This window comes from Medicago truncatula, chromosome 6 (genome assembly GCF_003473485.1).
Source record: "Medicago truncatula cultivar Jemalong A17 chromosome 6, MtrunA17r5.0-ANR, whole genome shotgun sequence".
Classification (NCBI taxonomy): domain Eukaryota; kingdom Viridiplantae; phylum Streptophyta; class Magnoliopsida; order Fabales; family Fabaceae; genus Medicago; species Medicago truncatula.
In genome coordinates, this window is record NC_053047.1 from 855,777 (window position 1) to 883,522 (window position 27,746).

The 27,746-nt window shown below is 30.8% G+C and overlaps 3 protein-coding genes across 4 annotated transcripts; 1 reads left to right on the forward strand and 2 right to left on the reverse strand.

Moving 5' to 3' along the window:
- Positions 1 to 4,887: 4,887 nt before the first annotated feature.
- On the reverse strand, positions 4,888 to 6,368 carry LOC11434420 (hydroquinone glucosyltransferase). The gene has a single exon (XM_003618142.2). It carries the CDS (start codon positions 6,316 to 6,318, stop codon positions 4,888 to 4,890), a length of 1,431 nt encoding a protein of 476 aa, XP_003618190.1. The 5' UTR covers positions 6,319 to 6,368.
- An 867-nt stretch (positions 6,369 to 7,235) lies between these two features.
- On the reverse strand, positions 7,236 to 13,948 carry LOC11428428 (conserved oligomeric Golgi complex subunit 7). Its single transcript, XM_003618143.4, has 10 exons — positions 13,563 to 13,948; positions 12,399 to 12,488; positions 12,196 to 12,315; positions 11,988 to 12,089; positions 11,623 to 11,900; positions 11,274 to 11,419; positions 10,670 to 10,868; positions 9,707 to 10,361; positions 8,753 to 9,082; positions 7,236 to 7,822 (listed from the first exon to the last, which is right to left on the reverse strand). Exons 1-10 carry the CDS (start codon positions 13,845 to 13,847, stop codon positions 7,541 to 7,543), a joined length of 2,487 nt encoding a protein of 828 aa, XP_003618191.1. The 5' UTR covers positions 13,848 to 13,948; the 3' UTR covers positions 7,236 to 7,540.
- A 9,396-nt stretch (positions 13,949 to 23,344) lies between these two features.
- LOC11423776 (polygalacturonase At1g48100) lies at positions 23,345 to 27,495 on the forward strand. Of its 2 annotated transcripts, none has more exons than XM_003618145.3 (6): positions 23,345 to 23,602; positions 24,163 to 24,294; positions 24,995 to 25,168; positions 25,653 to 25,860; positions 25,946 to 26,136; positions 26,675 to 27,495. In XM_003618145.3, the coding sequence occupies exons 1-6, from the start codon at positions 23,417 to 23,419 to the stop codon at positions 27,059 to 27,061; spliced, it is 1,278 nt and encodes a 425-aa protein (XP_003618193.1). In that variant the 5' UTR covers positions 23,345 to 23,416; the 3' UTR covers positions 27,062 to 27,495. The 2 variants fall into 2 exon arrangements, with proteins under 2 accessions (XP_003618193.1, XP_013450773.1); XM_013595319.3 differs by having other exon boundaries at positions 23,354 to 23,602; positions 26,015 to 26,136.
- The last annotated feature ends 251 nt before the right edge of the window (positions 27,496 to 27,746 follow it).

Consider the following 27,746-nt stretch of genomic DNA (forward strand, 5'->3'; position numbering starts at 1 on the left):
AATTCTAAAATTGTACATGTAATATAAAGTCCTATTGAGAACTCGGTTGCAGTTATTATATAGGTGAAAAGCTTATGCTACTTAAAAGAAAGAAAAAAGAAGTTTAATGATTATATTTTTATTAAAAAATAATCATATTTCTTGACCAAAAACAAAAAAAAAATCATATTTTACTTTCTTATAACTATTTTTAGGGGAAAATTTCCTTCTTTTTTTATTTTAAAAAATGGTTTGTAGACGAAATGATAAACATTACCATAAGCTATTGAAAGAATATGAGTTCAAACGTGGCACACCATTTAGTTAGGTCTATAGTGAAATAGGATTGTGTATTTTTTTTTAGGAGGATTGTGTATGTTAAATTTACATATTTAATCTTGTTTATTATCTTATATTATATGGAGCTAAGAATGTAAAAGATATGGTATAAGGTAATATATATATATATATATATATATATGACTCTTGTACATGATCATTGAACTTGTATCACAAATACACACATCAAAAGAGTGTATTTCTTCTGTCCGTAAAACCAATCTTAACCATCAACAAAAATTGCAACATAAATGGCTTGAAAAAATGGACTAACAAAGATAAATATTTAATGTATGATAATTTGATAATGGTGGCTGGTATATGATTGTGTTTGGGGATTAATTCGTAGATTTTCGTTTGCGAGTTTAAGGTAGAGAAGACTTTAGACATAGACGATTTACAAATATATTTATATTTATCTCTTTTTAATAATACTAACGATGTTTGAACTCGGACGACCATATCTTACAAATTCGTCCACTAAATGATTTAGTGGCCAATTTTCTTTTAATATTTGGCACATCTTGTATCTTGAACGAGCAGACTAGTGGTTATGGCTCACATATTTTAAACGTTGAAAAATAGAGAATTCGAAGTTCAAACTTCTTCCGCGTAATATTGTCCTACTAATTAAAAATATATTTTATTATTATATCTTCTCTCTATTAAAACAAAAACTATGATTTTTTGTTTTTGACTTAACTTTTCGTGTGCGAATATGCATGTGGCTAAAAGCTGGTTAGGAGATTCATGTGCATATCTCGTATATTAAATCACTATTGTATAACTGCAATATACGACATGAAACAGTACATGAGTACAACGTGATATTTTTGGTGTCAGTATCCAGGTTGAATAATTCAAGCATGAGTTTGACTTGTGAAAATAAATAAATTATTTGGGATTATTTATTTATTTAAACAAGTCTAACTAAAAAGTTAAATTTGGTTTGATAAAAATTAGTGAAGATTATGTTAAACTCATTTATAACTTCATTTTTCTTTGTAATTATGCATATTTTTCTTAATTTTGACCTTCATAAAAAACATTCATTCTGTAAAAATAAATAAAAAAACATTCAAAATTAAATTTAGTAGACATCTTCATCAAAATAAATAAATAAATAAGAGAACATATTTCGTGGACAAATGAACCTCTTATTTTCATAAGCAAGAGAAAAAACATGCATCATGAGAAAACACCGACATCCCAACTAAGTTGGCACCCCGAGGGAACCTCCATCCTATGTCGCCAAACTCAAATTTTTATTAAAAAAAAGGGGGGAAATGAAATTATATACAAAGAGGGGGGACTATGCCAAAACTCTCATAAACAAAATGCAAGAAATATAAACAACAGACTAGGGAAATCTGTAATTAGCAGGCAGACCGCATCTATCCCGAAAGAAATCCAAACACAACTCAAACGGTAACTCAAAGCACCCATAAATTCGAAATCAAGGGACCTCTTTCAAATGACACAAAACTTCGAATTACCAATACTCTTCCAAAACCAAGATGGAATTTGTGACACAATAATCATAGGTTCCGCAGTAAATAATAACAACGGCGTATGAGACAATAATAAATTCCTTAGTGTCGGAGTTACCAATACCTCGAACATTTTAGAAAAATATATTCATTGTGCAGGCGGCGAAGATTCACCCGTAAAACGGGTACGGTAAGGCAGCTTCCTATTGAATTGGTGCTTCTTCAACATGTGTTTTTGCTTTTTAGACAAAACTGAAAGACAAATGAACTTTTATTCACTCTTAAAATTGTTTTTATACCTACTACTATAACAAAGATTAGTAGTAAGTAGGGGCGGATCCACCGTGAAACATGGTGTGGCAGTTGCAACACCAGATTATTTCCCTTTTTTTTCTTCATATACTTGACTTAAATAATTATATATATATATATATATATATATATATATATATATAAATATAAAATATAAGTCGCTCTTATATCATATGTTTCTCTTTTGACCTAGTGGTTTATGCTTGATGGGAACTTGTGTTCAACTCCTGCTGAGTTGCAGTTTTTGATTTTTTTTTGGCTTAAATATGTATAAGGTCCCTGTAAGTTCGCGCATTTTTTGTTTTCGTCCCTGTAAGTTTTTTTTTTCTAAAATAAACCCTGTATCTTCTTAACCTTTTGAAAATGGTCCTTGCCGTTAGCTTCTGTCAACAAAAACGCCACTGTGGCTAACGGAGCACAGGTGGCAAGTTATGAGTTGGCACATTTGATGAGATGGCATAAGAGATGATTAGTTGTGTAAAGACAGGGACTAAAATCAAAAACGTAAATTACCACAGGGACTAAAATCAAAAACGTAAAATCAAAATTTCATATTTAAAATCAAGATCTTATTCTTCTTCTTCCCTCATTGTCTTCTTCATCTTCATCACCATATTCATAAATCATCAACACCAAACCCAGGAAAAGAAAAAACAAACATATTTTTTTTAAACAAAACTAATAATCATCAATCAACAACAACAAGACCCACTATTCATCAACACATTAAAACAACACAAACTCTTTTCATCAATTTCTATGGAAGCCATTTGAGTTAGTTTTCTATTCTTCACTAGAGCAGCTAATCCTCTGCTTAAAACTTCTTCAGCCAAACAGAAGAGGAGGGGTGAGAGGGGATCCCCTGCCTCACTCCTTTAGTGCAGTTAAAGAAACCAACAGATTTTCCATTAACATTGATTGAAATTTTAGCAGAATGAAGAATGTTTAGAATCCAATCACAGAAAAGCTGATTGAATCCAAAACAATGAAGAACATGTATGAGGAATTTCCAATTAACAGTATCAAAAGCCTTTCTCACATCAATTTTCAAGGCTAAGTTTCCCCCATAAGACTTCTTGTGAAGAGAATTAATAGCTTCTGAAGTAGTTACGATGCAGTCTTGAATATTTCTACCTGTAATGAATCCCCTTTGATTTATAGAAGTGATTTTGGAAGCAATAATTCCCAATATATCAGCCAAAATTTTGGTAATGATTTTGAATTGACATTACAATCAAAACATACAATTGACTAATGGAATTAGAATAAATTGTTGAAGGATATGGGTTTTGGTTTAAGGGTGCAAGGTATGGGATAGATTGGGGATAGTTTGAGAGGAAGAAGAAGACTGAAATTTGAGAGGAAGAAGAAGACTAACCGTTTTTTTTAATTTCATCCCTGTGTCAATTTACGTTTTTGATTTTAGTCCCTGTATTTTAACAACTTATCATCTCTCATGCCATCTCATCAAATGTGCCAACTGCCACGTATGATCCGTTAGCCACCATGGCGTTTTTGTTGACAGAAGCTGACGGCAAGGACTATTTTCAAAAGGTTGAGAAGATACAGGGTTCATTTTAGAAAAAAAAAACTTGCAGGGACGAAAACCAAAAATGCGCGAACTTACAGGGACCTTTTACATATTTAAGCCTTTTTTTTTTTTAAATTATTAATATTAATAAAAAGGGTGAAATGCTCTCACTCATACATTTAAAGTGTCAATGGTCTACTTTATTAATATATATAGTTGTTTTAAAAGTTTTGTCACACCAATATCAAATGTTTAGATCCGCCCTCAGTAATAAATATACTACACGTGCATGGGCTCAATTTATTTCATAAATCATAAGAAAAAAAAAACCTTATGAAATTCCTCAATGAGAATAGATTGCCGCAAATATGATTGACCAAACTTATGCAGCAAATATTGTAGTAAGTTATCTACTTTTAATCTAAAAAGTACAACCATAAGGAAGAATACAAGAAAACAATAAATTAAAAAATTACTTATTTCCTTATTGATGGATTTCTCCTAAAGGAGAACATTACATTTAAGGGTTAAATATGTTTTTAGTCCATATAAAAGTGCGACCTTTCAAGTTTAGTCCTTACTTAATTTTAATAGTTCTTTTAGTCCCTAATATTTTTTTTTTCTGCAGTGAGTATTAGTCCCTACTCAATTCAAACTTGCTTAATTTATGTTTAAACTCTTAAGTTTTTGAACAACTTTTTGCAGACATATTTAGAACATTACTAAAAGTTCCTCTGCAAAAAATTATCGCAAAATTTGATTTCTACATTCAGATTTTGTTACTTTTTATCTTTAACTTTTGCCATTTTAAAAAATTCATATTTAATTTGTTTCATGTTAAAAAATTCTAAATTTTAGTAAATGAACCTTTCATAGTGTTCTAAACTTGTCTCAAAAAAATCGTTCAAAAATTTAAGAGTTTAAGAATAATTAAACAAACTTTGTTTTAGCAGGGACTAAAATTATGAGTAATTTTTTTTTTGTAGGGACTAAAAATGCTATTAAAATTAAATAAAAGGACTAAACTTAGAAGTTCCCTATTTTATAGGGATCAAAAACATATTTAACCCTACATTAATAACCTAGTATATTCCAACAACCAATGAATGATAATCATTCATATGTGTCAGCATCTTTAAGAAAATCCTAGAAACTTTAAGAATTTAAAAATAGCAACTAATGCATGAAAATGCTAAATAAATTATGTTAAAGATAATTTATGAACCTACTTTCACTTTAAGTTCCTAGATGTGACCCCAAACTTTCCAATTTTAATGCCAAATGTGTAAGAGTCATTGTTGAAGATCCATTTTCCTTTAAAGCATCAATAGCATTACCTTTCAACTTTTCCATTCTTTGATGAATTTCCTTTCCTTCTTCACCAACCATTAAATTCTTTACAACCTTAGCTATCTCTTCCCTTTCCACTATACCATTCTCATTAACTTTAGGTCTAATAGCCACTTTCAAACCATCACTTAACAAAACTGCATTCATCTTTTGTTCAGCAAAGAGTGGCCATGCTATTATTGGAATTCCATTTACAACACTTTCAAGTGTTGAATTCCAACCACAATGAGTTAAAAACCCACCAATTGAACTATGACCAAGAATTTCAATTTGTGGTGCCCAATATGGAACTACTAAACCTTTCCCTTTTGTTCTTTCCAAAAAACCATTTGGTAAAAAATTATAAAGAATTTCATCTTCATATTCACCACTATCAAGATCATCAATAACACCATGTTTATTTGGTGGCCTTAAAACCCACAAAAAGTTTTGGCCACTCAATTCCAATCCAAATGCAAGCTCAATTATTTGTTCACTAAAAAGTGTTCCACCACTTCCAAATGAAACATACAAAACAGATTTCTTTTCTTGCTTGTCCAAAAATTGCAAGTATTCAAGATCACTTCCATTATCACATGACACATTTTGCACAAAAGGACCAATTGGGTAAATAGAAGGAATTCCTTCATCCTCTTTTTCTTGCAAGGCTCTTATGGTTGTTTCTTCAAGTGCAAGAAAACTATTAATCATTATACCATCAGCTAAATAGAATCTATCATTAGCTTCAAGAAAAATCTTGTACCCTTCGCTTGATCGATCAAGCATAGGGTCCGGGAGATCAGTACTATTAATCGGTATGCAACCGGGAATCTCTAATGGTTCTAATAGGTCTTTATTTGCGGAAGAAATTGTTTTGTCTAGATTTGAAGAATGCAAACAAAGCGATAGTAACATGGTTGTGGAAGGAAAATATGAGTAGGCTAAAATATCGAGTTTCTTGGTTAATCGTAACACTTCGTTTATTAAACCATCAGAAATAACCGCAACAAGTTTTGAACTAGAATGTAACGTGTTCAATACATCATAAATCGAAGGAATAGAACGGTGTAAAGTGGCTTCAACTTTGAGCGCAGGGTGAATATCTTTTGGTAAATCTTCTAAATTTATTGGTGGAAGAAACATGTAGTTTATGTTTGATGGAAGAGATTCAAAGAGGGATTTGACATTGTTGCAAATTGAAGAACCAAATGTGGGGTTAATGCATGTGACATGAATGTTTTGGTTTAGATGAACCAATCTTTTGGTGAATTCAAGAATTGAACGTAGGTGGCTGTATACAGGAACTGTAACTAAGGCTATGTGAGTTTTGGTCTCCATTTTTTGTTACTTGGTATTTTCATTGTTATGAAAATATTGATGAATTTATAGGAATCAATAAAGGAGTTATGTATGTATTATAACTCTCTTTTGTTTTTTTAATTGATGAAACTCTCCTTTTTGGTTTGAAACCACTAATACTTCAATTCATTCATAAAATTAACATTCATATTTATTATTTAACTTCATGAACAAAATTGAGGCGTTTCAATGTCAATAGAGTTGAAACCTCTTTGAATCAAGACATTTTTGAAACTTCCTCTTAAATCTCTAATATTAGTATCATAATTTTATTCCTTATCAGCCATTTGATTTTTCTGAAGCCAAAAAAAAAAAAAAAACAAAGACGTTGACAAAGTTTCTTCTAAAAATAAAATAAAACAAAGCTAAGAAGCTAAGAAACTAAGAGATGTATATGAAGAATTATTCAAAAAATAAAAATTTAGAATGTATTTTTAAATTTATTCAAATACTTCACTAGTTTTACACATATTACAATAATTTAAAATAATATATCAAATATTTCTAATAACCACATTATTAAATAATATATCAATATTTATAAATCATAATTAACAAAGTCCAAATGTGTTTTTTTAAATAATGCACATTACTTCAAACTTTCTCTTCTATAACTCATATTGAACATTTAAAACCTTTAATGAATGTGTATATTTTTGTTCTGATAAATGTGTATTTTTCATTCGATCTTAGTAGTACTTTTTTGTCTCATATAAATCAATTTTTGAAGCAAAAGAAAAATGAATAGCATCAGTAATTAAAGACCAGTCTTCGATTATAGAAAGAAAAAAAAAAAAAAATCTCGGTCAACCCAACTAGGTTGGCACCACTAATCAACAAAGTGTCCAAAACAAACGACAACAAAAATGAATGACAAAGAGAACTCTCGACAAAGATCAACATCAACAAAATCTGAATTAAGTAAATCATTATAGTCATTTACATTTTAAAGAATCTAAAATGTACAGTGAAGTATAATCTATTCAAATCAGCTCATTCTTCTGAAAGCCAACAAAAGCAATTTTGTTACACATGAGAATCATATCATAATAGGCTGGTTTGATTCTCATATGTGACAATTAACTTATATTCAACCAAAACAAAAACGTTCTATTAGTAGGGTATTATTGTTTATGTAAAAGAATGTTCTCTTACAAGGAAAAACCATATCTGTAAAGGGGGAGAGGGTGGAAGTGTTCAATCATGAATCTAAATTCACTCGCCGCATCTTGCACACAAGGTTCGCAGTTGGCAGATCAAGATGGTTTGCTGAATCTGTCTTCAGAAGATCTTTTAGCTGGTCTCTTGAGGTAGATAAACAACTGTGAAATGTAGTCAGAACTGCAGGGATGGGCATTGATAGAGCGGAAAGCACGTTACTAAGATAATCAATATCAACTGATAGCTGCTGTGCACCGCGATCTGTAATGTACTGAATCCCACGTAACTGCTCTATGTAAAGTGTTGTTGCACCCTCTGCAATCTGAAATTTAATATAACCAGCATTAAATGTTAGAATCATAGTCACTACATATGTGCAGAAAGAAAACAGATTCATGGTCTAAGTAGCAAATGACAGTTTGAATGATTTTGAATAATCCATTTTTCACGAACAAGCCCCTATAAATTACTCCCTTCATTCCCATTATTAGTCACTTTTGTAGAAAAATTGTGTTCCTATTTACTTGTCATTTTCAAAGTTCAATGCAACATTAATTATTGCTTTGTCAATAATACTCTTAAATATTTATTACAAAGAGAGGCATAGATGGAATTAGATACTAAGGCCCTCTTTGGATAAACAACTTTTTTGCAGCTTATAAGACAAGCAGTTATCATAATAAGCGCTTATGTATAAGCAGTTTTCATAAGTTTATGAAAATAAGCTGAAAAAAGCTTAAGAAAAATGTCATAAGCAGTTTTTATAAGTTCTTCCAAACAGTCTCACAAAACTTATGCTATAGATAAGCTCAAATAAGGCAATCCAAACAGGCCCTAAATAGTTGATTCAAAGAATAAACAAATAATTCCATCAAAAGTAACAAAACTTATTAGTTTTGTTGACCTAAAATGACAACTAAAAAGGAAGGGATATGATATCTTATTCAACTTTGGGAAACTAAGAAACTTAGCCGTGTCTTATTTACTTTTTGAGGAAACTTTACTACTGTGTTAGAAAAGAAAAATTGCTTATTCTAAGCTAGCTGAGTATCATGTAGGCCCAAGATTGAGCTCAGACATAATATATCTAGGCAGAAACCAAGTTGATGCTGTGTCATGAATATTAGCTTCATGCGGAAACATGCAGATTAAATTGAAGCTGAAAATGAAGCTTGATTCACACTATTTCAGACAAAGGAGAAAATGTATTTTTCTTAACTAACAATCTTTGTCTATGTCTTTAGTTATATACCTTGAACATCCATTCAGTTGCAAAGAACTGAGCTTCATCATTGGCTTCACCGGTAGATATTCCCTCAGCAAGGGGTTCCAACTGTTGGGGTAAAGTAAGAAGATATTCACCAACACTGGTCACATAGGACTGTGGATATGCACTGAAGGCAGGGAGATGAAAAGCACTCTGTTCCTCAACTGATGACCATATTGGCAAACGGGACACATCACTGAGGCATTGTCGTACTTTGGATATGAGGACATCATATACAAGTTCATTAACCATGTCTTCAAATGCTGCAACTCTTTGAGATGCAAGGGGAAGAGCATGGAATCGGGGATCTTTAGACTGCAAATAAATAATTAAATATATTTATGTAATGCCAGAAAAAAGAACACGAGAAATATGTCCGAAGAGATAGATACAAGTGTCAGCTCATAAACCAAAGAAACATCGAGGCAACCTTCTTTTCCTAGAAATGAATGAATTGTGACATAAAATGACATTCATTGTTTCGGTTAAAAAAGAATGATCAATTAAGCTTGAAAATCGTGAGCATACACTTTTAGATGTGGCTTAAATTTGCATTAACCATATGAAGATTACAGCAAAGAACTACGAAAGAAAATGACATTTTAATTTTTCCATTTCTTTTGATGCTCATAAACATTTAGTTCTATTTAAATGAAACAAAAGAATAAATGCTTTTCAACTCCTACTAAAGGACAAAGAAGAAAAGACAGATATTATAGGGCCAGAAGCATAAAAATAGCTCCATAAGAGTCTTGCATATTTGATTTTGTCAAATTATAATATGTGAATACTTAACTTCATATTTTTAAAATTTTAAGGTACTGTTATCCAATAAAAAAAATTAGTTACTTCCCAATCCAAATATTTAGACTAATCCACTATCCCTTCTATCAATTTCTAAACTCATAAAAACTGCAGTAAAGCTAATCTTACATATACCTGATTCAAAAGGCTGAATAGTTTCCTGGCTTTCTCGGGCACATTAACAAGCCGCAGTGTTGCCATGTCCAAGGAAGCCCTTCCACCAAAAGATGGCTCCTCATATTCATTACCATGTATAATCTGGTTTTGATCTAGACTTGAACCAAATGCTGAAAAAGATAAAGTTGTGCTGAATCTAGCAAGAGTGGCTCTTAAAGATGCTTCAAAGACAGAAGATCTACTTGTTAAACTATCTGCAACCGTAAGGATCTGCAGTGCCCCTTGGACCATGGACCATTCTTCCTCATTTGAGATCAAATCAACTTTCCGAGCATTTTGGTTTTCATCTTTCTTTCCAGTACCATCCCCACCATAATCCACACCACAGACGGTTCTTAATGACTTGAGAGTTTCTTGTAGAGTAGAAATGTATTTTAACATTATGTCATCAAGGGCAAGAATTAGCTCATCTGCCTCGGAACCTCCGGTGAAGCTGATGCATCTCTCGGCAGCTGCTTCAAGAAGTATAATGACTTGAGGAATAGACTCCTCCATCCTACGAATGGTTTCACTGAGTTCAACTCCTTGGGCTCCCACCCGTCGAATTACAGCTCCTCTTAAATCTATTCCTGCAATCTCAGAGGAAAGGATGGCGCGCTCCATTTGACCGTACCTGTAGATATCCAAATTCAAAATAATAAAGCAAAAGGTGTTTCTTTGAATTGGAAAGTGGTTTAACGCAAGTTTAAATATGAGAATATTGTGCATGAGTCATGACAACCATAAGATCAGCTGTTTACTGAAATTTATGTTTCAATTTCTTTAAATTTATTCTTCTAATTTTTTAGAAAGAAAATTGTGACGTATGAAATTAGAAAATTGTTTCTAATTCTTCCAAAATACAGAGGCCATGTGTAGGAATGAACAGACAAACTCGATTTATCAATTTCAATTATGCTTCAAATTAAAATAAGTTTTTACCTCTGTTTAAACGATTCATATGGCAAGTAAACTGATTTCAGCACATCCATTAAAACTAGTACATCACAACCAGAAAATAAGTGCTGGATATTCCTTGCAAAGGTCCCCGTGATATTGTGCAATTCAATCAAGGACTCCAGATGCTTAGTCTGAAGCTTAATACCCTTTTGCATATCTCCAGATAAAATATCAGATAAACCTACAACGATTCATGAAAGATATCAATATCTCCGGATAAAATATCAATAATTTTGGGAGTTAACACAGCACGATATGGTTAGCAATGGCAATTATTTTAGACTTTTTTCTAAATGAAAGATACATGCTAAATTATCACAATTTTCAATTTACAATGCACTATTCTAAATCGATTTCAAAAGGTCATTTGGAGAGAAAAAAGGGAATGAAATATACAATGTCGTGATCCAGTGTGACAAGTGTCAAAGAACCAAGGAACTGATAAGGTTACAAAGATGACTTGAATTGATACAAAATCACTCAACCAGAAGGATGATGTTACATAGTATAATAAAAAACTGATGAAAAAAATAACCATGTAATGAAATATTATCCTACACGACCATTTAAAAGATTGAGGAGCAACCTTTAGCCAACGCTTTTGTTTCTGGAACAGCATCCCCAATGGCAAGGTTGATATGAGATATGAAACTGGCACCTATAGCCATCATAGTATCACTTAGCAACTTTGGGACAAGAGTTTTATAGTCTTCGGGAAAAGCAACCATACACCTGCAAGCAACAGCTCAAATGCGTTTATTACACTAATTGAATACGCAAATTTAGTTAATATCATTTTGTGCTAGCTGATTATTTTTCTGTAGGTTGATATAGAAAATTAAAATCCACCAGAAGAGAACACCAGTAATTGATAAGGCAGCCCATTTTTGGACAAACAAAATATAAACAATAGAAGAGAACACCAGTAATTATACCATTTCCATTCTTGTTCAAGATAAAGTAGTAGCTCGTCATAAAAGCTTGGTAACCAGTTGGAGAATGAAATTGTAGGCGATGACTGAAAATCACCACCAGTTGACATCGTCTCCATTTCACTCTTCTCATTTGCAGACTTACTAGCATGTTCTCTTGACTCTAAGTCTTCCCAAAGCTTCTTTATTGGTTTCAAATGTACCTTCGAATACTGTGATTCCAAAGACTTAAACCTTCCAATTCTAATGAGAACTCCACGCAAATCTTGAGCAGCGTCAATCTAAACAATAACAACAATAAGAGCTCAGACAAGGGATTAAATTCAAATCACAGGATGTAAGTGCGTGGTATCCAAAGTATATGTAACCTTGCGATTGGATAATGCATCGGTAAGTGGAGGCTGCACCATTGTGTCCAGCCTATCCTCCAAGACTTCAAGCTGCTTTCTTATGTTGGCAAATTCAGCAACCTGAACAAAGAAAGCGAGCAAAGGCAAGAACAATTGTAAATACAAAAAGTAAATGTACCAAACTTCATGTGCTTCATCGATAACCAAAATGGGAACAAATCAGTACCTCTCCGACAGCAGACAAGCAATGCCTCATATTAGCCAGAGTTTCGGCAGCACGGGGGAGATCACCACTGGTAAATACATCCTCCACAGTCGAACTTAATTGAGTTAATCCAGCAGCATCCTGTTATTTAACCACAAAAGAGTTTTGGCCTCAATATAGAAAATCTCAGTGAGCTACATCAATATTCAATTCACTTTCGCTACCTGCAAAGTTTCATATGCAGCTTCCATCCTCTGCTTGACTACATCAACCTTAGCAAGTGCTGCTATGGACTCAGCCGACGATCCCTCTGCCTATAAAAAAAAACAGAGGATGAAAGAAGGCAAATGCAAATTAATGGGTGCTGACTCATAAATGGATCTCAACAGACATATATAAATTTCACTCCATTCACAATCGTATGACATGTTTGCATAAGGACTTGTAAGAAATCAATATCAAGATCAAATTTCTAAGTGTATCTTTGGTTCCACTTTTGGAAGAGCCAAACTGATTCTAGAGGTTTAAAATTTATTTTGCCTCCATAATTGATTCAACTTGAAGCTAGAAATTGTAGGTTCTGATTCTAGAATTGATTTTTACACCCAAATGTATTGTTTAACTCACTTTTACATGAATGCATACAAACTTTTTTTTTACGGAATGAATGTATACAGTCACTTTACCTTCAACTCAATTTTACAGAATCAATTCACTCAAACTCAACTATTTTCACAGCAAAACCAAACATAATTTTGATACACTGTCCGTGTAAAAAAAATTAATCTATCAAGTTGTTGCAATCAAATCAAACAATTTTTTTTGTCTATAGACAAAGTGGCAACTACTACCCGAAACTCAATCACACATTGTGAGGTCGCAGGTAACATTGTCCAGCCTAGCAATATCAAACTCAAACTTCTAAGTTTATTTTTGATACATTGTCGAATTAAATTTAATCTCAAAAAAATTTAATTTTGATCAAAATCAATCATTATTTTCTCTTATGTAGACAGTGTCAACCACCACCTAAAAGTCACTCACATAGTTGTGAGGTCTCGTGTGAAGGTGTTCAACCGAGCAATATGCAGCTCAAATTTCTAATTAATCTATTATCAAGTGGGTATGATCAAATCAAATCAATCACTTTTTCTTCCGGGGTTGGTAAACGAAGTGACAACACCAGCTGAAACTCACACACACATCTCCGAGGTCCTGAATGAAGGTGTTCAGCCTAACAATATCAAGCTCAAATTTCAAATTTCAAATTTCTAAGTTTAATTTTCGATACATTGTCATGTAAAAATAAATAAATTAATCTACCATGTGAACGTGTCCCGCATTGTCAGTTACAATTTTAAAGTAAAGGTAAAGGAAGTGATGCCAACCTTCTGGAGGTTATGGAGAATGACAGAGACAGCAGAACGGAGAGAACCAGCATCATCACGAAGACGAACAACATCTCTGGTGGCACGAGGAACATGGAGGAGAGCAGCAGAAGATTGTTCCTCAAGAGAAGCGGAGATTTCTTCGGAAAGCATCTGGAGTTTCATCTCCAAATCGATCAGGTGTTTGTCTAATGACTGTTGAGAGTGTCGACTGTGACATGCTGTGTTGATCCATTTCTTTGGGTCGAAATTTGAGTTTGAGAATTGAACCAAATCTACCATCATCTTTGTGGGAATCGCCTCCTTCGATTTCAATTCAGAAAATGAATGATAGATTCATCAATCAACAATGTCGATCATGAAGGAGAATAAAGTGTAAACCATGAATTTGGTACCAAACAGTTCATATTTCAAATTACCTTAATATCTATAAAGTAAAGACACTCATTGGATTAGGCGTGTCTCTATGTCGGACACATGTCGTATCCGACACCGACACTTGTAATTGCACTTAATTATGTGATTTTTTCAAATTATTAGTTGTGTCGGCGTGTCAGCATCCGTGTCGTGTCCGGTGTCCGTATCCGTGATTCATAGGTTAATATATGTTACTAAGTGTAGTATTAGCGGATTTTTGTTTAGTGTCGTGTCGGTGTCCGTATCCGTTTTTCATAGGTTAATATATGTTTATTAGTGTAGTATTAGCGGATTCTTGTTTACCTCCACTAAATTTTGTATCTTTGTCGGTGTAATTTGAGCGAATTTCGATTTACCTCTGATCATATCATAGATATTGTACAATCAAAATTCATGAATGTTCAAAATCAAAGAATCTTCAAATTGTTACAGGGTTGAAATCTAAACAATTTTTTTATATGGGTAAACAAAAAACCGCTAATATTATAGGAGATAAACATAAATTAACTAAAAAAAACAGTGAAAACCACACAAAACTAAATATATTTTAATGTGTTTGACGCCATTTTCTGAAAATCGTTAGTATTGGATCAAAGTGTTTGACCCCATTTTGTGAAAACCGTTAATATTGTATCTTGGATTAATTTTTCTGAAATATCATTTTAATTTGATTTATTGTATTTAAGATTAAGTTTATGTTATATATAATATTGATTGATATATGGATATTAATTGGTAATGAAAGAATATATATTGCTCTGAATATCCGTTTTATAAATACTTTCTGCAGAATACATTGATATACCTTACTCTCATTACATTACCACTTTTGTAGGAGTTGGGGAAAAGTTCATGGATGAGTTGGAGAAAAGTTCAATACCGAAATAAAAAAGAAACCAATTGCATTTTCTACGTTTACGCTCACAGTTCATTCAATATTTCACCAAGTTGTGGTTTCTTCTTTTGAAGAAGATTTTTTTTTTTTTTTTTTTTTTTTTTTTTTTTTGCTTACAAATACCATGAAACTCAAAATACAAGTTCTCCTTGGTTTCTGTTGCGGAATAACCACTACCGTGATATTTGTTCGATTGGCTGAAACTGAAATTATCGGTATCTTCATATGGGTTTTTTCCTTTAAGGTTGTTCGTAAACTTTGCAATTTATATTTATACAAACCTGGTATCACGGCATTTGTTGCCATGATAACCATGGTTCTTGCCATCCTTCTTGTCATATTCATTGACATCTTTTCTATTCTTGATGGAATCATTGTCGACATTATTCTACCGTATGAAATCCTTACCGGCAATGACAAAGACACGGAAAAAGAAATGAATGAAAATAAAGTTCCTGTTGACGACGTGGTCTGACAAGCAAAGATGCGTTTTTAATGATTAGGTGTGATATCATGTTAAAGACCATTTAGTTCTGAATTTCCATCATCATATATTCATTACTTTTATTGGTTGGAGCAATGTTGTTTTAATTTCTGCCTTATAACTGTATTGCTAGTGAATGATTGATTTTTTGAAATTATTTGACTATTATATATTTTGAAATTCATACAATTGAAATTTGTATAACAATGTTATTTGACTATCATACCGGTTTCATTTGTTGTATTTAAGACCAAGTTTATGTTACAACTAAATGTATGATAATGATAGAGCTGAGAATGATTGCGCGTATAAGATTTTGATTGAAATATCATTTTGATTTGATTTGTTGTATTTAAGATTAAGTTTACGTTATATCTAATATTGATATATGAATACTAATTGGTAATAAAAGAATATATATTGTTGTTTCTTTTGTAGTGGATTAATTCCTATTTTAATGAGGTTTAGTTTTTTTACTTAATAATTTAAATAATCTTATAAAAAGATAAAATAGTTTAAATGAAAGTTAAAATAATAAAGGAAAAAGTGAGTCCAAACTCATGTATTCTCTTTATATCTAGAGTAGCAGTGTATTTTTCCGACGTAGCCCGAGTTATATACATAATTTTAATGACTATGTCTTATGTATAATATTTATTAAAAGTCCAAATGTCTATAATAGAAAAAAGATTAGTCATATTATGACCTGTAGTTTATTAAATAAACTATTAATATCTGGATAAAGTATAAAATAAATAAATTGAAGTTTTTTTACAAAGATATAAATAAATTTAAGTTAACTAAATTAAAAAAAAATTATCAATAATATTATTGTTTGTGTTAAATGCATAATACTGATTGAAAATCCACATTATTTAAAAGTAATAAAAAAAAATATTACTAATATTATAACACGTAATTTATTTGTGGTGATGTAACCTGTAACTTGTTAAAAAAATTATTAATGTTTACCTAAAATATAGATTTAAATGAGGTTCCGCAATTGGACGATGGGATTGAACTCCTCAATTTAGCCGGTCATTGGATCATATATCGAGTTTTAAAAAAACGAGCACATGTAGGCAAACCAAGTTATTTCTTTATAAATATATGAAATTGATTAAAATAAATAAATTAATCGAATAATCATATAAACTTTTCTCAATCAATTTAATATTTAAAATATGAATGCATTATCTATTACATTTGACAAACTCTATGTTAAATGAAATATAATTTAAAATGAAGTTTAATGAAAGAGAAAGCTGCGAAACGAATAAATAGTTTGAAATAAGTACGAAACTCATGTGAATTTCTTTACGTGTTTTTCATATGATTCTTAACTAAAATACACTTTTCATGAGTAGTTTATTTAGGAACCATATGAAAAACACCTAAGAAAATACACCTAACTTTTTTGCTAGAATTAAAATAGGATAATACTTAGGCGCATTTTCTGGTACTTCACATAAAATACTAACAACTACGTATGATTTCTCAAATTCACAATTTTTTGAAAGTTTGTTATAACCCTAAAAAAAATGAATATTAATTATGTGAAGAACCATATGAAAAACATGTAAGGAAAATGCACCAAATCTTTGTCCTTAAAATAATTTTTTTTAAATGAATATAGTTTGTTTTTGTCAAGAAAAAGTTGTGTAATTGACACATATATAAGTGTGTCAGATCAAAATAATTTATATTTCAAATAAAAATCGTTAAATGTCAAATCATACCAATGTTTAGACTTTTTAACTAACAAAAATAATTAAATAGTAATTTTTATTCCTAAAAAACAATTATTGATATTAGTTTCCATCTAGACAAGCTATCGAAAATTGGAATACAATAGTAGAAATTAAGATATGTAGTCATCATAAATAAAATAAATTAAAATATGTAAATTTCGTACACTAACCCTAGATTCAAAATAGGGCAACCACGTTGGTATTCTCCTTTGTTGACGGTGAGGTTTTTAAAGGGAAGGGTTCCACTAAAAGAGAGACAATGCACATAAAGTTGTTATGGGTTATCCAAGTCTTGTTAATATACAATTCGAAAATAAAATCCGAAAGCATGTAATAGAAGTTCAAATTATATAATCATAAAGGTGTCAAAATCCTCAATGGACCATTTCAAAAACAATTTACAATATATAAAGTTTACACATTTAAGATTATATAATTCAAACTGTTTATATACAGTTAAGATTATATAATCTAAACTGTGTTAGCACATAAACATAACCTGTATTAATTAGTTAACACCTTTTTTTTTTGGCAAATTGAGGAATCAAGATTGACTTAAACATGCATTCAAACAAATTATAATTTTTTTTTTTAATGCAAGCATATGAAACAATACGAATGAAGCATATATTAAAAAAAATAGCACCAATATCGATTGGTTATAACGTACACGATCCAAACATAAATTAAAAATACAAACTATCTAAATTATACAACACAATAAGAAAACTATTGGGTGGTATGGTCAGCCTCATCACCCCTCCGTCTTTGATGATAAATCATTTGTCTTGAACCTCTTTGAGGATATGCTCCAAACTCAGCAATGCATGACAAACTTTCTCTCTCCACCTGACCATTATCCATTATCCCTCAGACATGATCTCTTACTTGCCCTAGTCGTGCGCTCATGTCTAGTTGCTAATTTTCACATAAATCTAGATTTTTGTTTCATGATTTTGGCGTCTTGGTACGTCGTCGTTGCTTTGTTCGTCGATTTAGTCTGACATTTATTGTTTTTTCGTCTTTGAAACATATAAAATAATAATAGATTAAAATAAATTAATATGAAGTATTCAAAGAATTAAAAAGAAAAAAATAATAGCTTGACATGATATATTCCCCGTCCTAATTTTTTTTTTTTTTTATCAATTCTAATAGCTAGAAATTCACTTTTTGAAAGTGAATAAGTGAGGTGTCTATAGTTCATACCTCGACCCCCACATATAATAATCAATGTCCTACCAACTGAACTAAGCTCATAGGGACCCCTCCGGCATAATGGAAAAATAAGGATTAATAATACATTGATTTTTTTTCAATGCATAATTAATCCTTATTTTTCCATTATGCCATTTACTATTTTTTTTTTTTTTTTTATCTTTTTCCAATTATTTTAATTTATTTTTTATACCAATTATAAATGATATTTTTGTAAAATAACTCACAATCACTCTTTTCTATACAACATTAATTACACTTTTTAATATATATAAAATTGCTATAATAACATATAATTTGGGACATACATATAATCTGTCGACTTATAGGAAGCAATCACTATTCAAATTTCATTTACCTTTCTATTAAATTCCGAGTTTCGAAGGCAAACACATTTCTATATGACGTGAAATCATCAATTATTGACAATCAACTATCAGCTATAACCTATAAACTATCGGCTATCAACAACCAATTACCAACTAATTTATGAATATCCTCTATTTCTATCAAACATAGCGTTAATACAAAAATTCTATACTTTTACGCACATGATGCTCTTTCAATAATTCTTTATGTGGCTCTTCTATGTTAATATCATAGCGCCTATTACATTCTTCTCTCCAGGCCCTTGTAATTTATGCACTTGAGATAATCAACATATCAAGCTTTTAGTTTGAGTTTACTTTCTATGCATATTGTCGGTTCATCAAAACCAATCATTTTTTACTTTAGAGATTATCAAAGTAAAGTCAAACATTTCTATTGATCTTCCTGTTGTGATTAACCATATTTACACAGTCAATGTATATATAAATCGAATCTTTTGAAATACATGAGATTTGGTTAATAGGTAAGAGGAATTTTAATATGGTCACAAAATCAAATAAATAATGTTTGGTCACATATACATTAAAGAAGTTTTTTTAAAATAATAAAAAGGATATTAAAAAATGGTTGAATATTTTGATCTTAATTTCTTTATGTGTGTGCCTAAATATTATTTATTTGGTCTTATAACCATAGAAGGATATTTAACCATAAGGCTGCTAGTCTGACCACTTTAACTGAGAATATTAAGATTCAGACTTTCTGATGGTTAAAATCCTTTTACTTTAGCTGGTTGTGTTGTTTTTTTTATTTTTATCTTTCAGACATGTAGTTTCTTCTAGTACACCTTATATTAGAGAGACTATTTTTAGTTGTTTAATATAGTATTTCTTAGCCTTTTTAAAAAAACATACCTCAATAGACAAATGTCGTCTACTAAAAAAATGAATTATTCATGTATATCACTCAATGATATCACTACATTAATATTCTTTAACACCTAAATATAACTTAGAAGCCAAGTAATAACAATCAAAAGCCTCAAAATAGGTAAGTGAGAAATTTCAAACTCACATGTTCCACATGACTATGAGACTTTACCAAGATTTGGAATTGGAAGGAATTAATATAATCTCTACCTAGTTTTTTTTCTTTCTACATGTTGATATTTCTGTAGGGATGACAAAAAATCCATACACATAAATATCCGCGGGTAAAATCTACAACATGCACGGTGTGAGTAGTTTACTTTATATGATACTTCTCGTGGCATAAAGTAAACAGATATTCCAACTACTCGTTAATTGTTAGATTATTGATGTAATATGAAGAGATAAAGATAAAATAAAATACATAAGTATATGATAATATGAAATGTACAAGTATCATTGTTGCAAAAAGTAATACATCCAAAAATAATTTTTGAAAACTTGGGACAAACTCGAGAAAGATGTATCTCATTTCTCACTTTTATGAAATGCTTAATTAATGCATCAAAATATAAATATGAAATTAATGCAGGTGATTTCAGCTAGATTGACAAAATATTCTTTGGATGTCTAGAGCTTCATAGATTACAGGTTGAACACACATCATCTATCCGTGTTAAAGGCTAAATAATTGAATACATATAGTCACATTATATTCATGAGATTACAAAGAATTTTCAATTTCTTAATTTTGGACTTTCTTTCTTTTTCTTTTGATTGGTGTAGAACATTTGAGAATGTAATTCAAATTTTCAAATGTGATTATAATTATATTCAAAACGATTGATCTTAAGTTCTTAATATTGGTCAATGAACCATACTATGGCACAATTAAACTCACCTGAATAAGTTGCTTATTTTCCAAGCAGCAAAAATTCTTTGTAGGCATTTCGTACACCGTAAACAAAATCATAGTGCTAGAAGAATTATTTTGGTTTAAAAATTTAAGTGTAACTATTTGCATTTTCAACTATAAAAATGAAATAAGTTAAATACATGCATTTAAAATTATATCCTCTCTCTTACGTGAATCAAAATAAATTTTTTGAGATGAATTTTTTGAATAAATTATAATATTAAGGCAGGTAAGCATCAAGTTGCGCTGCTAAGCATTTTTGGATTGCAAAACATTCTCGTAAATACAATATTCATGGATTTAAGAGACATATCATTGTTATACACGACCTTTTAAACTCTGTAGAATATCAATAGTCTCTGATGCTAAGATGCCAAAAATATCAAATGTAAATGATATATATAAAATAATGTTAACTGTCAAAATACGTTTCATCCTAACTAATTTCCTTGACACAACACATGCAATATAATGTTCAACATTCTACATTCACCACATGGTGTGTCACTTTCAATTCATGATCCTAATTAAATTAGGTTCCCTTAACTTTGCTAATGAAATTTCAACCATTAATGCTGTATATTTCACGCAAAGCATAGTAGAGCATGGTTGTTATTTTTTTTTTTGTCAACACCATGGTTGTTAGTTTATTTGATATATTTTATATATATGTCCTTTTCATAAAAGAAGTTATACATATTTGTCAAAATCATTGCCGTTATGGCTGCCGGGTTCGATGGCATCCTAGCTATATAGCAGTTAGCACCCCTAGTATCTTCTTAGGGATTTGAAAATGTTCCAAGTAAAAGATAAATAATATAATTCAATCATACACAAGGACAAGGATATGTGTACCAACATTGAGTTTTCTTTTTGAGTTCGATTACCAACATTGAGTTAATCACTTTAAAATAAAAATAAGGTTTAAATATGTTTTTAATCCCTATAAAATAGGGAACTTTTAAGTTTAGTCCTTACTTAATTTTAATAGCATTTTTAGTCTCTATAAAAAAAAAATTACTCATAATTTTAGTCCCTGCTAAAACAAAACTTGTTTAATTATTTTTAAACTCTTAAATTTTTGAACGATTTTTTTGAGAAAAGTTTTGAACACTATGAAAGGTTCATTTACTAAAATTTAGAATTTTTTAACATGAAACAAATTAAATATGAATTTTTTAAAACGACAAAAGTTAAAGATAAAAAGTAACAAAATCTGGATGTAGAAATCAAATTTTGCGATAATTTTTTGCCGAGGAACTTTTAGTAATGTTCTAAATATGTCTGCAAAAAATTGTTCAAAAACTTAAGAGTTTAAAGCATAAATTAAGCATATTTGAATTGAGTAGGGACTAATACTCACTGCAGAAAAAAAAATTAGGGACTAAAAGAACTATTAAAATTAAGTAAGGACTAAACTTAAAAGGTCACAATTTTATAGGGACTAAAAACATATTTAACCCTAAAAATAAAAACTGTGTTGATCAGAATGAAACAAAAATAATATCTTTTAAACAATGACTTGAATCCTCGTAGACTTAGCTCAACTCATAGAGACAATACATAATATATGTAAGGTTTGGGGTTTAAGCCTCGACCAAAAAAAAAAATGACTTGAATTGATAACAATTTTTTTTTTTAATTTAAGTTTTGTGGACGAAAAAATATGGTTCCAAATTATAGACTCATCGAAGGCGATCAATCACAATTTTTCATATATTAGTCATTAAGAAAGTTTTTATTTCTTCGGTAAAATTATTAAAGATGTTGGAATCAATGAATATTGATTCAATTAATAAAGAGTTGATTCATACTCTACGAGGGTGTGAGTTTATTTATCGATATCGGTGTGAGAATCTCTTTATTAGACAATCTATAAGTATTTAAGTGTTTTTTTGAGTCTTAAGACATGCTCTAACCTTGTTGAACCCCGTAGCACAACTCACCTAAAAAAAATCTTTTAATTTTTTTAAGGAAGTTGGTAAATGTTTCACACCTATTATACGGTTTAAAAACATTGGCTTGGTTAAATATATTATATATTATAAATCACAAATGACAACCAAACCAATGAATATGAAAGAAGCCAATGAATAATGAAACAAAGCTCTCATTTTCTATGTTTTTTCACTACAAGTCTTCAACTCCAAGACAAAACCTTACAAGAGTTTATTAAGAGTTTGTTTGTTTTCCAAAGACATCTTCTATTGTTGTTTATTTTTTCATTTTTTACTTTGTTTTCTAGCTTGTAACAAAGCAACACACAGTATCATGAACTTATATATTTGTCAACCGAATTTATAATTTCGATTAAAAAAACATAAAATAGAACAAACACTTTTAACCTGAAAACGGCTAGTATAAGTTTTAAAGTAGCATGGAGCCAAAAAAAATTGTTATAAATAAAATTATTACCAAAAAGTTATACCAATAAATTTAAACTATATATCATTGTCAAAAATAAAATTTAACTGTAGCATTGCAACTAAAAAATATTCATAACTTATACTCCCTCCGGTCATATTTATAAGCAAAAATTGACTTTTTAGGTACATTGAATAACTGGTGTATCCAGTCACATTTATAGGTTAGATACATTAATTATTCAATGTATCTAAAAAATGTTTTTTGCTTATAAATGTGACCGGAGGGAGTACTAATCAAATGAAACACTCAAGTCAACATATGAGTTTTTTTTTTTTTTTGACTAGAACATGTGAGTTAAATCTAGACATAAAATATTATAGAAGAATTACATCAAATGCATGCATCTTCACTGTGTAGCTCATGTGTGCATAGTATTTTCTTCCCTATAAATAGAACTTCAAATTCCTTTGTATATGTCAACTAAAGAAAATATCTTCTATTTGAAATCCTTCCACCTTTTACTTTGTATACCTCTCCCTCTTTTAAAATGAAGACTATGAACATAAACACTATTACATTGATCATTACCACTGCTTTTTTGGTTTTATTTTCATGTCTTGAAAGATGCAGTGCCACAAGAGGCCACAGTTGGAGGAAACTCAAAGCTACCTCTTCTACTTTCAATGTATTAGATTTTGGAGCTAAAGGTGATGGACATTCTGATGACACAAAGGTGATCTCAAATTGGTTCATTATCTCTAGCTATATTTATCTATCTACATGTTGTCTAGTGTGAGTTTGAGTCTTTGAGAAGAGTTAATCTCAAATGAATATCTTTATATGGATTAATGTTTTAGTTGAATATAACCAAGTGGCCGATTGAGTTAAAATGGTTAATAAGTTATGGTTAAAAATTAACTGGTTGGGAGAGTAAGAATTTCAATTTAATTAGCTAAAACAATTATTAAACATATTTTATTTACTTCGCAGACAAAATAAATTAATTATATTTTTTTTGTCTTAACTTCTGATTCTCAGAGGAAGGGGACTCGGGTAGAGTTCAATCGAAAAATTTAGTAAAGGGTAAAAAATCGTTATAGTTATGGTTCAAACTCAGACACCGTCAATCATATCAAGTTTCATTGAAGCGAGTCTAACACTTCGATTCCTTTTAGGGTTTTGGTTATATGATCAACGTTAATTTCTAGGCACTCTAATGTGTATCATTTTTTTTTTATTGCTATAGCTATCTACTTAGTAATATTATTAATTTATGACTACATAAAATGACAGGCCTTTGAAGATGCATGGGCAGCTGCTTGTAAGATGGAGGCATCAACAATGGTTGTTCCATCCGGTTCTGTTTTTCTAGTAAAACCAATTTCATTCTCTGGCCCTAATTGTGAGCCTAACATTGTTTTTCAGGTGAATTAGTTAGTTTATTTACTTCTCCTACATTTTCTTGCAATATGTGTGATGTGTAATCACTAGAAGCACTAGAATATAATTCAATATATACACACACGTGTGTGTCAAGTAAATAAATGTTTTAGAATTTAATTCATCAGCTTTTTACATTTATAAACTAATCATCATGGCCGGCCCAAGGCCAAGGCAATAAGACAAGGGTTTTGAGCCTAAAAAATATGAAAAATGCTCTTCTCCCAACAAGATTTGTTCACTCCCAATCAAACTTTCAAAAATACTTTTGGTGTGAGTTAAGTCACATATATGTTAAACTCAGTGTGACTTAACTCACGCAGCGTGACTTAAGTCACATTGAAAATTCACACTGAGTTCTGGCGTGAGTTAACTCACGCAGGTTATAAACTCAACGTGAGTTAAGTCACGCGGGTTATAAACCATATGAGTTAACTCACGCAAGATATTTTGGGAAGTTTGGTTGGTACCATACCCTTTAGATTTGCCAATACAGATAAACAAAAATACTATTTTTTCCTTGCATTCGGAGGGGTTGGTACGATGATGTTGGTTTTATATCTTGAAGTATGTTCATCTTCAAGATTCCAAATTCAATTATCTCTGTGTCAATTTGGGTGAATAAATTTAACTTCTTAAAAAAAAATTAATAATTAACCTGTCGTGTTCATAAAAATACATGCAGCTGGATGGAAAAATCATTGCTCCTACAAGTCCTTCAGCTTGGGGCTCAGGTACTTTGCAATGGCTTGAGTTCACTAAGCTAAACAAGATTACAATTAAAGGCAAAGGTGTCATTGATGGTCAAGGCTCTGTTTGGTGGAATGATAGTGAGAAACTACCAAAAACCAAACCAACGGTAAGAATAGTCCTAGCATTGGATTTCTATGTCATTAAAATATGATTCATTTTATATGCATCGACAATGTAAAAGTCACACTGTCAATCTTTTTTTAAGAAACTAAACTAACCCAATGGAATTGACATCAACGAGAATCGAACCTAAGACTTTGAGAGTTACATCGTTAATCACTACAAAAATTGTCACATATAGACCAATTTATAGATTGAAAATGTCAAATTGGTCTTGGGACGTTAACATTAGCAACATTTTGCAAATCGGTCAAAAGATAAAATAATCCGGTGGCTAAATCAAACGCTACAAAGACCGGAATTATTCGGTCACTAAATTGGTTGCTAAATATATTTTTTAGTGGTAAGTCAATCACAACGGTTTGATCATTGAAAAAAAGTTACCTTTTAAATTGACTTTGCGTCAAAATTAATCTCATAAAACTATAAGATTCTATCATATGTGATTTTGACATTTTTGTTATATGTAGGCACTAAGGTTCTATGGAAGTGATGGTGTAAGTGTGAGTGGTATAACCATTCAAAACAGTCAACAAACCCATCTCAAATTTGATTCATGCACAAATGTTCAAGTCTTTGATATAACAACTTCATCACCTGGTGATAGTCCTAACACAGATGGAATTCACCTACAAAATTCTCAAGATGTGGTCATATCTGGCAGCACACTTAGTTGTGGTAAGAATTTCACAAAATTTGAATGAGTTTTCTAGAAGAATTGAATTGAACACATTTCATAATGCATCACTTTTTCATCATGTAGGGGATGATTGTGTGTCTATACAAACTGGTTGTTCTAACATATTGGTGCACAATGTTAATTGTGGACCAGGTCATGGAATTAGTATCGGAAGTCTCGGAAAAGAGAACACCAAAGCTTGTGTTTCCAATGTCACCGTTCGCGATGTTACTCTCCAGAACACCTTGACTGGGGTGAGAATCAAAACATGGCAGGTAAAGTTCTAAGGAAAATTCCATTTAAATGATACTTTTTTAATCAAACACTTTAAGAAAAAACAAGTTAAAACATTTTCATAATAATCATTATTAAGTTTTGCTTATATAAAAAATTAATAGTTGAGTTTTTACTAAAAAAGGTTGGTCCAATTGACCAACAATTAAAGATATTGTATTCGAGTTTTGTAAATAGAGAATATACTCGCCAGAAAAACATTGTTCTCTTATAGCGATGCATCTGGCTCGACTTGAATTGGTCGGAGATGCGAGTTCATCGAAAATCTAGACCAAAATAACATTTTTTAATAATACTTTCGTTTTTTTTTTGTGATGGTCGGGGTTTGAACCATGAACCTTGCATATATTATGCATCGTGCCTACCAACTGAGCTAAACTCACGAGGACAATAATACCTTCGTATTGAAGTTAGACGGTTGTTTCAAAAAGTTAAATAAAAGGAGTATGATTTACATGAGTCCTATAAAATTAAGTTTCCTAATTTATTTGTAAACAAACTATTAATTCTTTTCAACAGGGAGGCTCAGGCTCAGTCCAAAACATCATGTTCTCAAACATTCAAGTTTCTGATGTAAAAACTCCAATAATGATTGATCAATTCTATTGTGATGGTGGAAAGTGTCGTAATGTAACATCAGCTGTGGCAGTATCAAGTATACATTATACAAATGTACATGGAACTTACACTAAAGAACCTATTTATTTTGCATGTAGTGATAGCTTACCTTGTAAAGGTATAACCCTTGATACAATAAAGCTTGAATCAAGCCAAAACTCCAATGTTCCTTTTTGTTGGAAAGCATATGGTGAATTGAAAACTGAAATTGTTCCTCCTGTTGATTGTCTTCAAAGAGGGAATCCATCAAGTGGTGGAATCACTTCTAACAAAGAAAGTTCTTGCTGAATTTAATAATCATCGACACTTCAGATTAAAAATTTGTTTAGGATCTGACACTTGTGTCAGTGTTTGGCATCGGCAAATGTTTTATATATTCAATTCTTTATTTTCTTAAATAGTATCAGTGTCAATGTGGTGTTTGGTGTCTATATGCTTCATAGATATTATATTCAAAGGATTATCGTATAATATATAGGTTATATATAGAAAATTGTTATCTTGATTTCCAATTCATTGTGTTGGGGAAATTAAGATTATAGTATACATATAAGAAGTTGTTATTTTGATTTCTAAATTAGTTTATGTTTAATGTAATGTTGGGTGACAGATTAAGATTATATTAGACTTTATGATTTGCAAATAACATTTTTATTTAAAATTATGTCGTTTCACAAACATTTATCATATGCGTTGTACTTACAGGATACACAATTTTACCACTATGATCAAAAGCAAACATGCATCAAACTGTAATTAATAGTTTTGGTATCAATTTTTTATTTTTATTTTTTCGCAAATTTTGTTAGAAGAAAACAAGCTAGTATAATTCCCTAAAAAGAAAAGACAACTAACAAAATTTCATTAGTAAGAATTAGTCAGGATCATGAATTGAAAGTGACACACCATGTGAATGTTAGAACATTAGGCTATTATGTTGCATGTGTTACGATTATAAGAGGAGAAAATGATT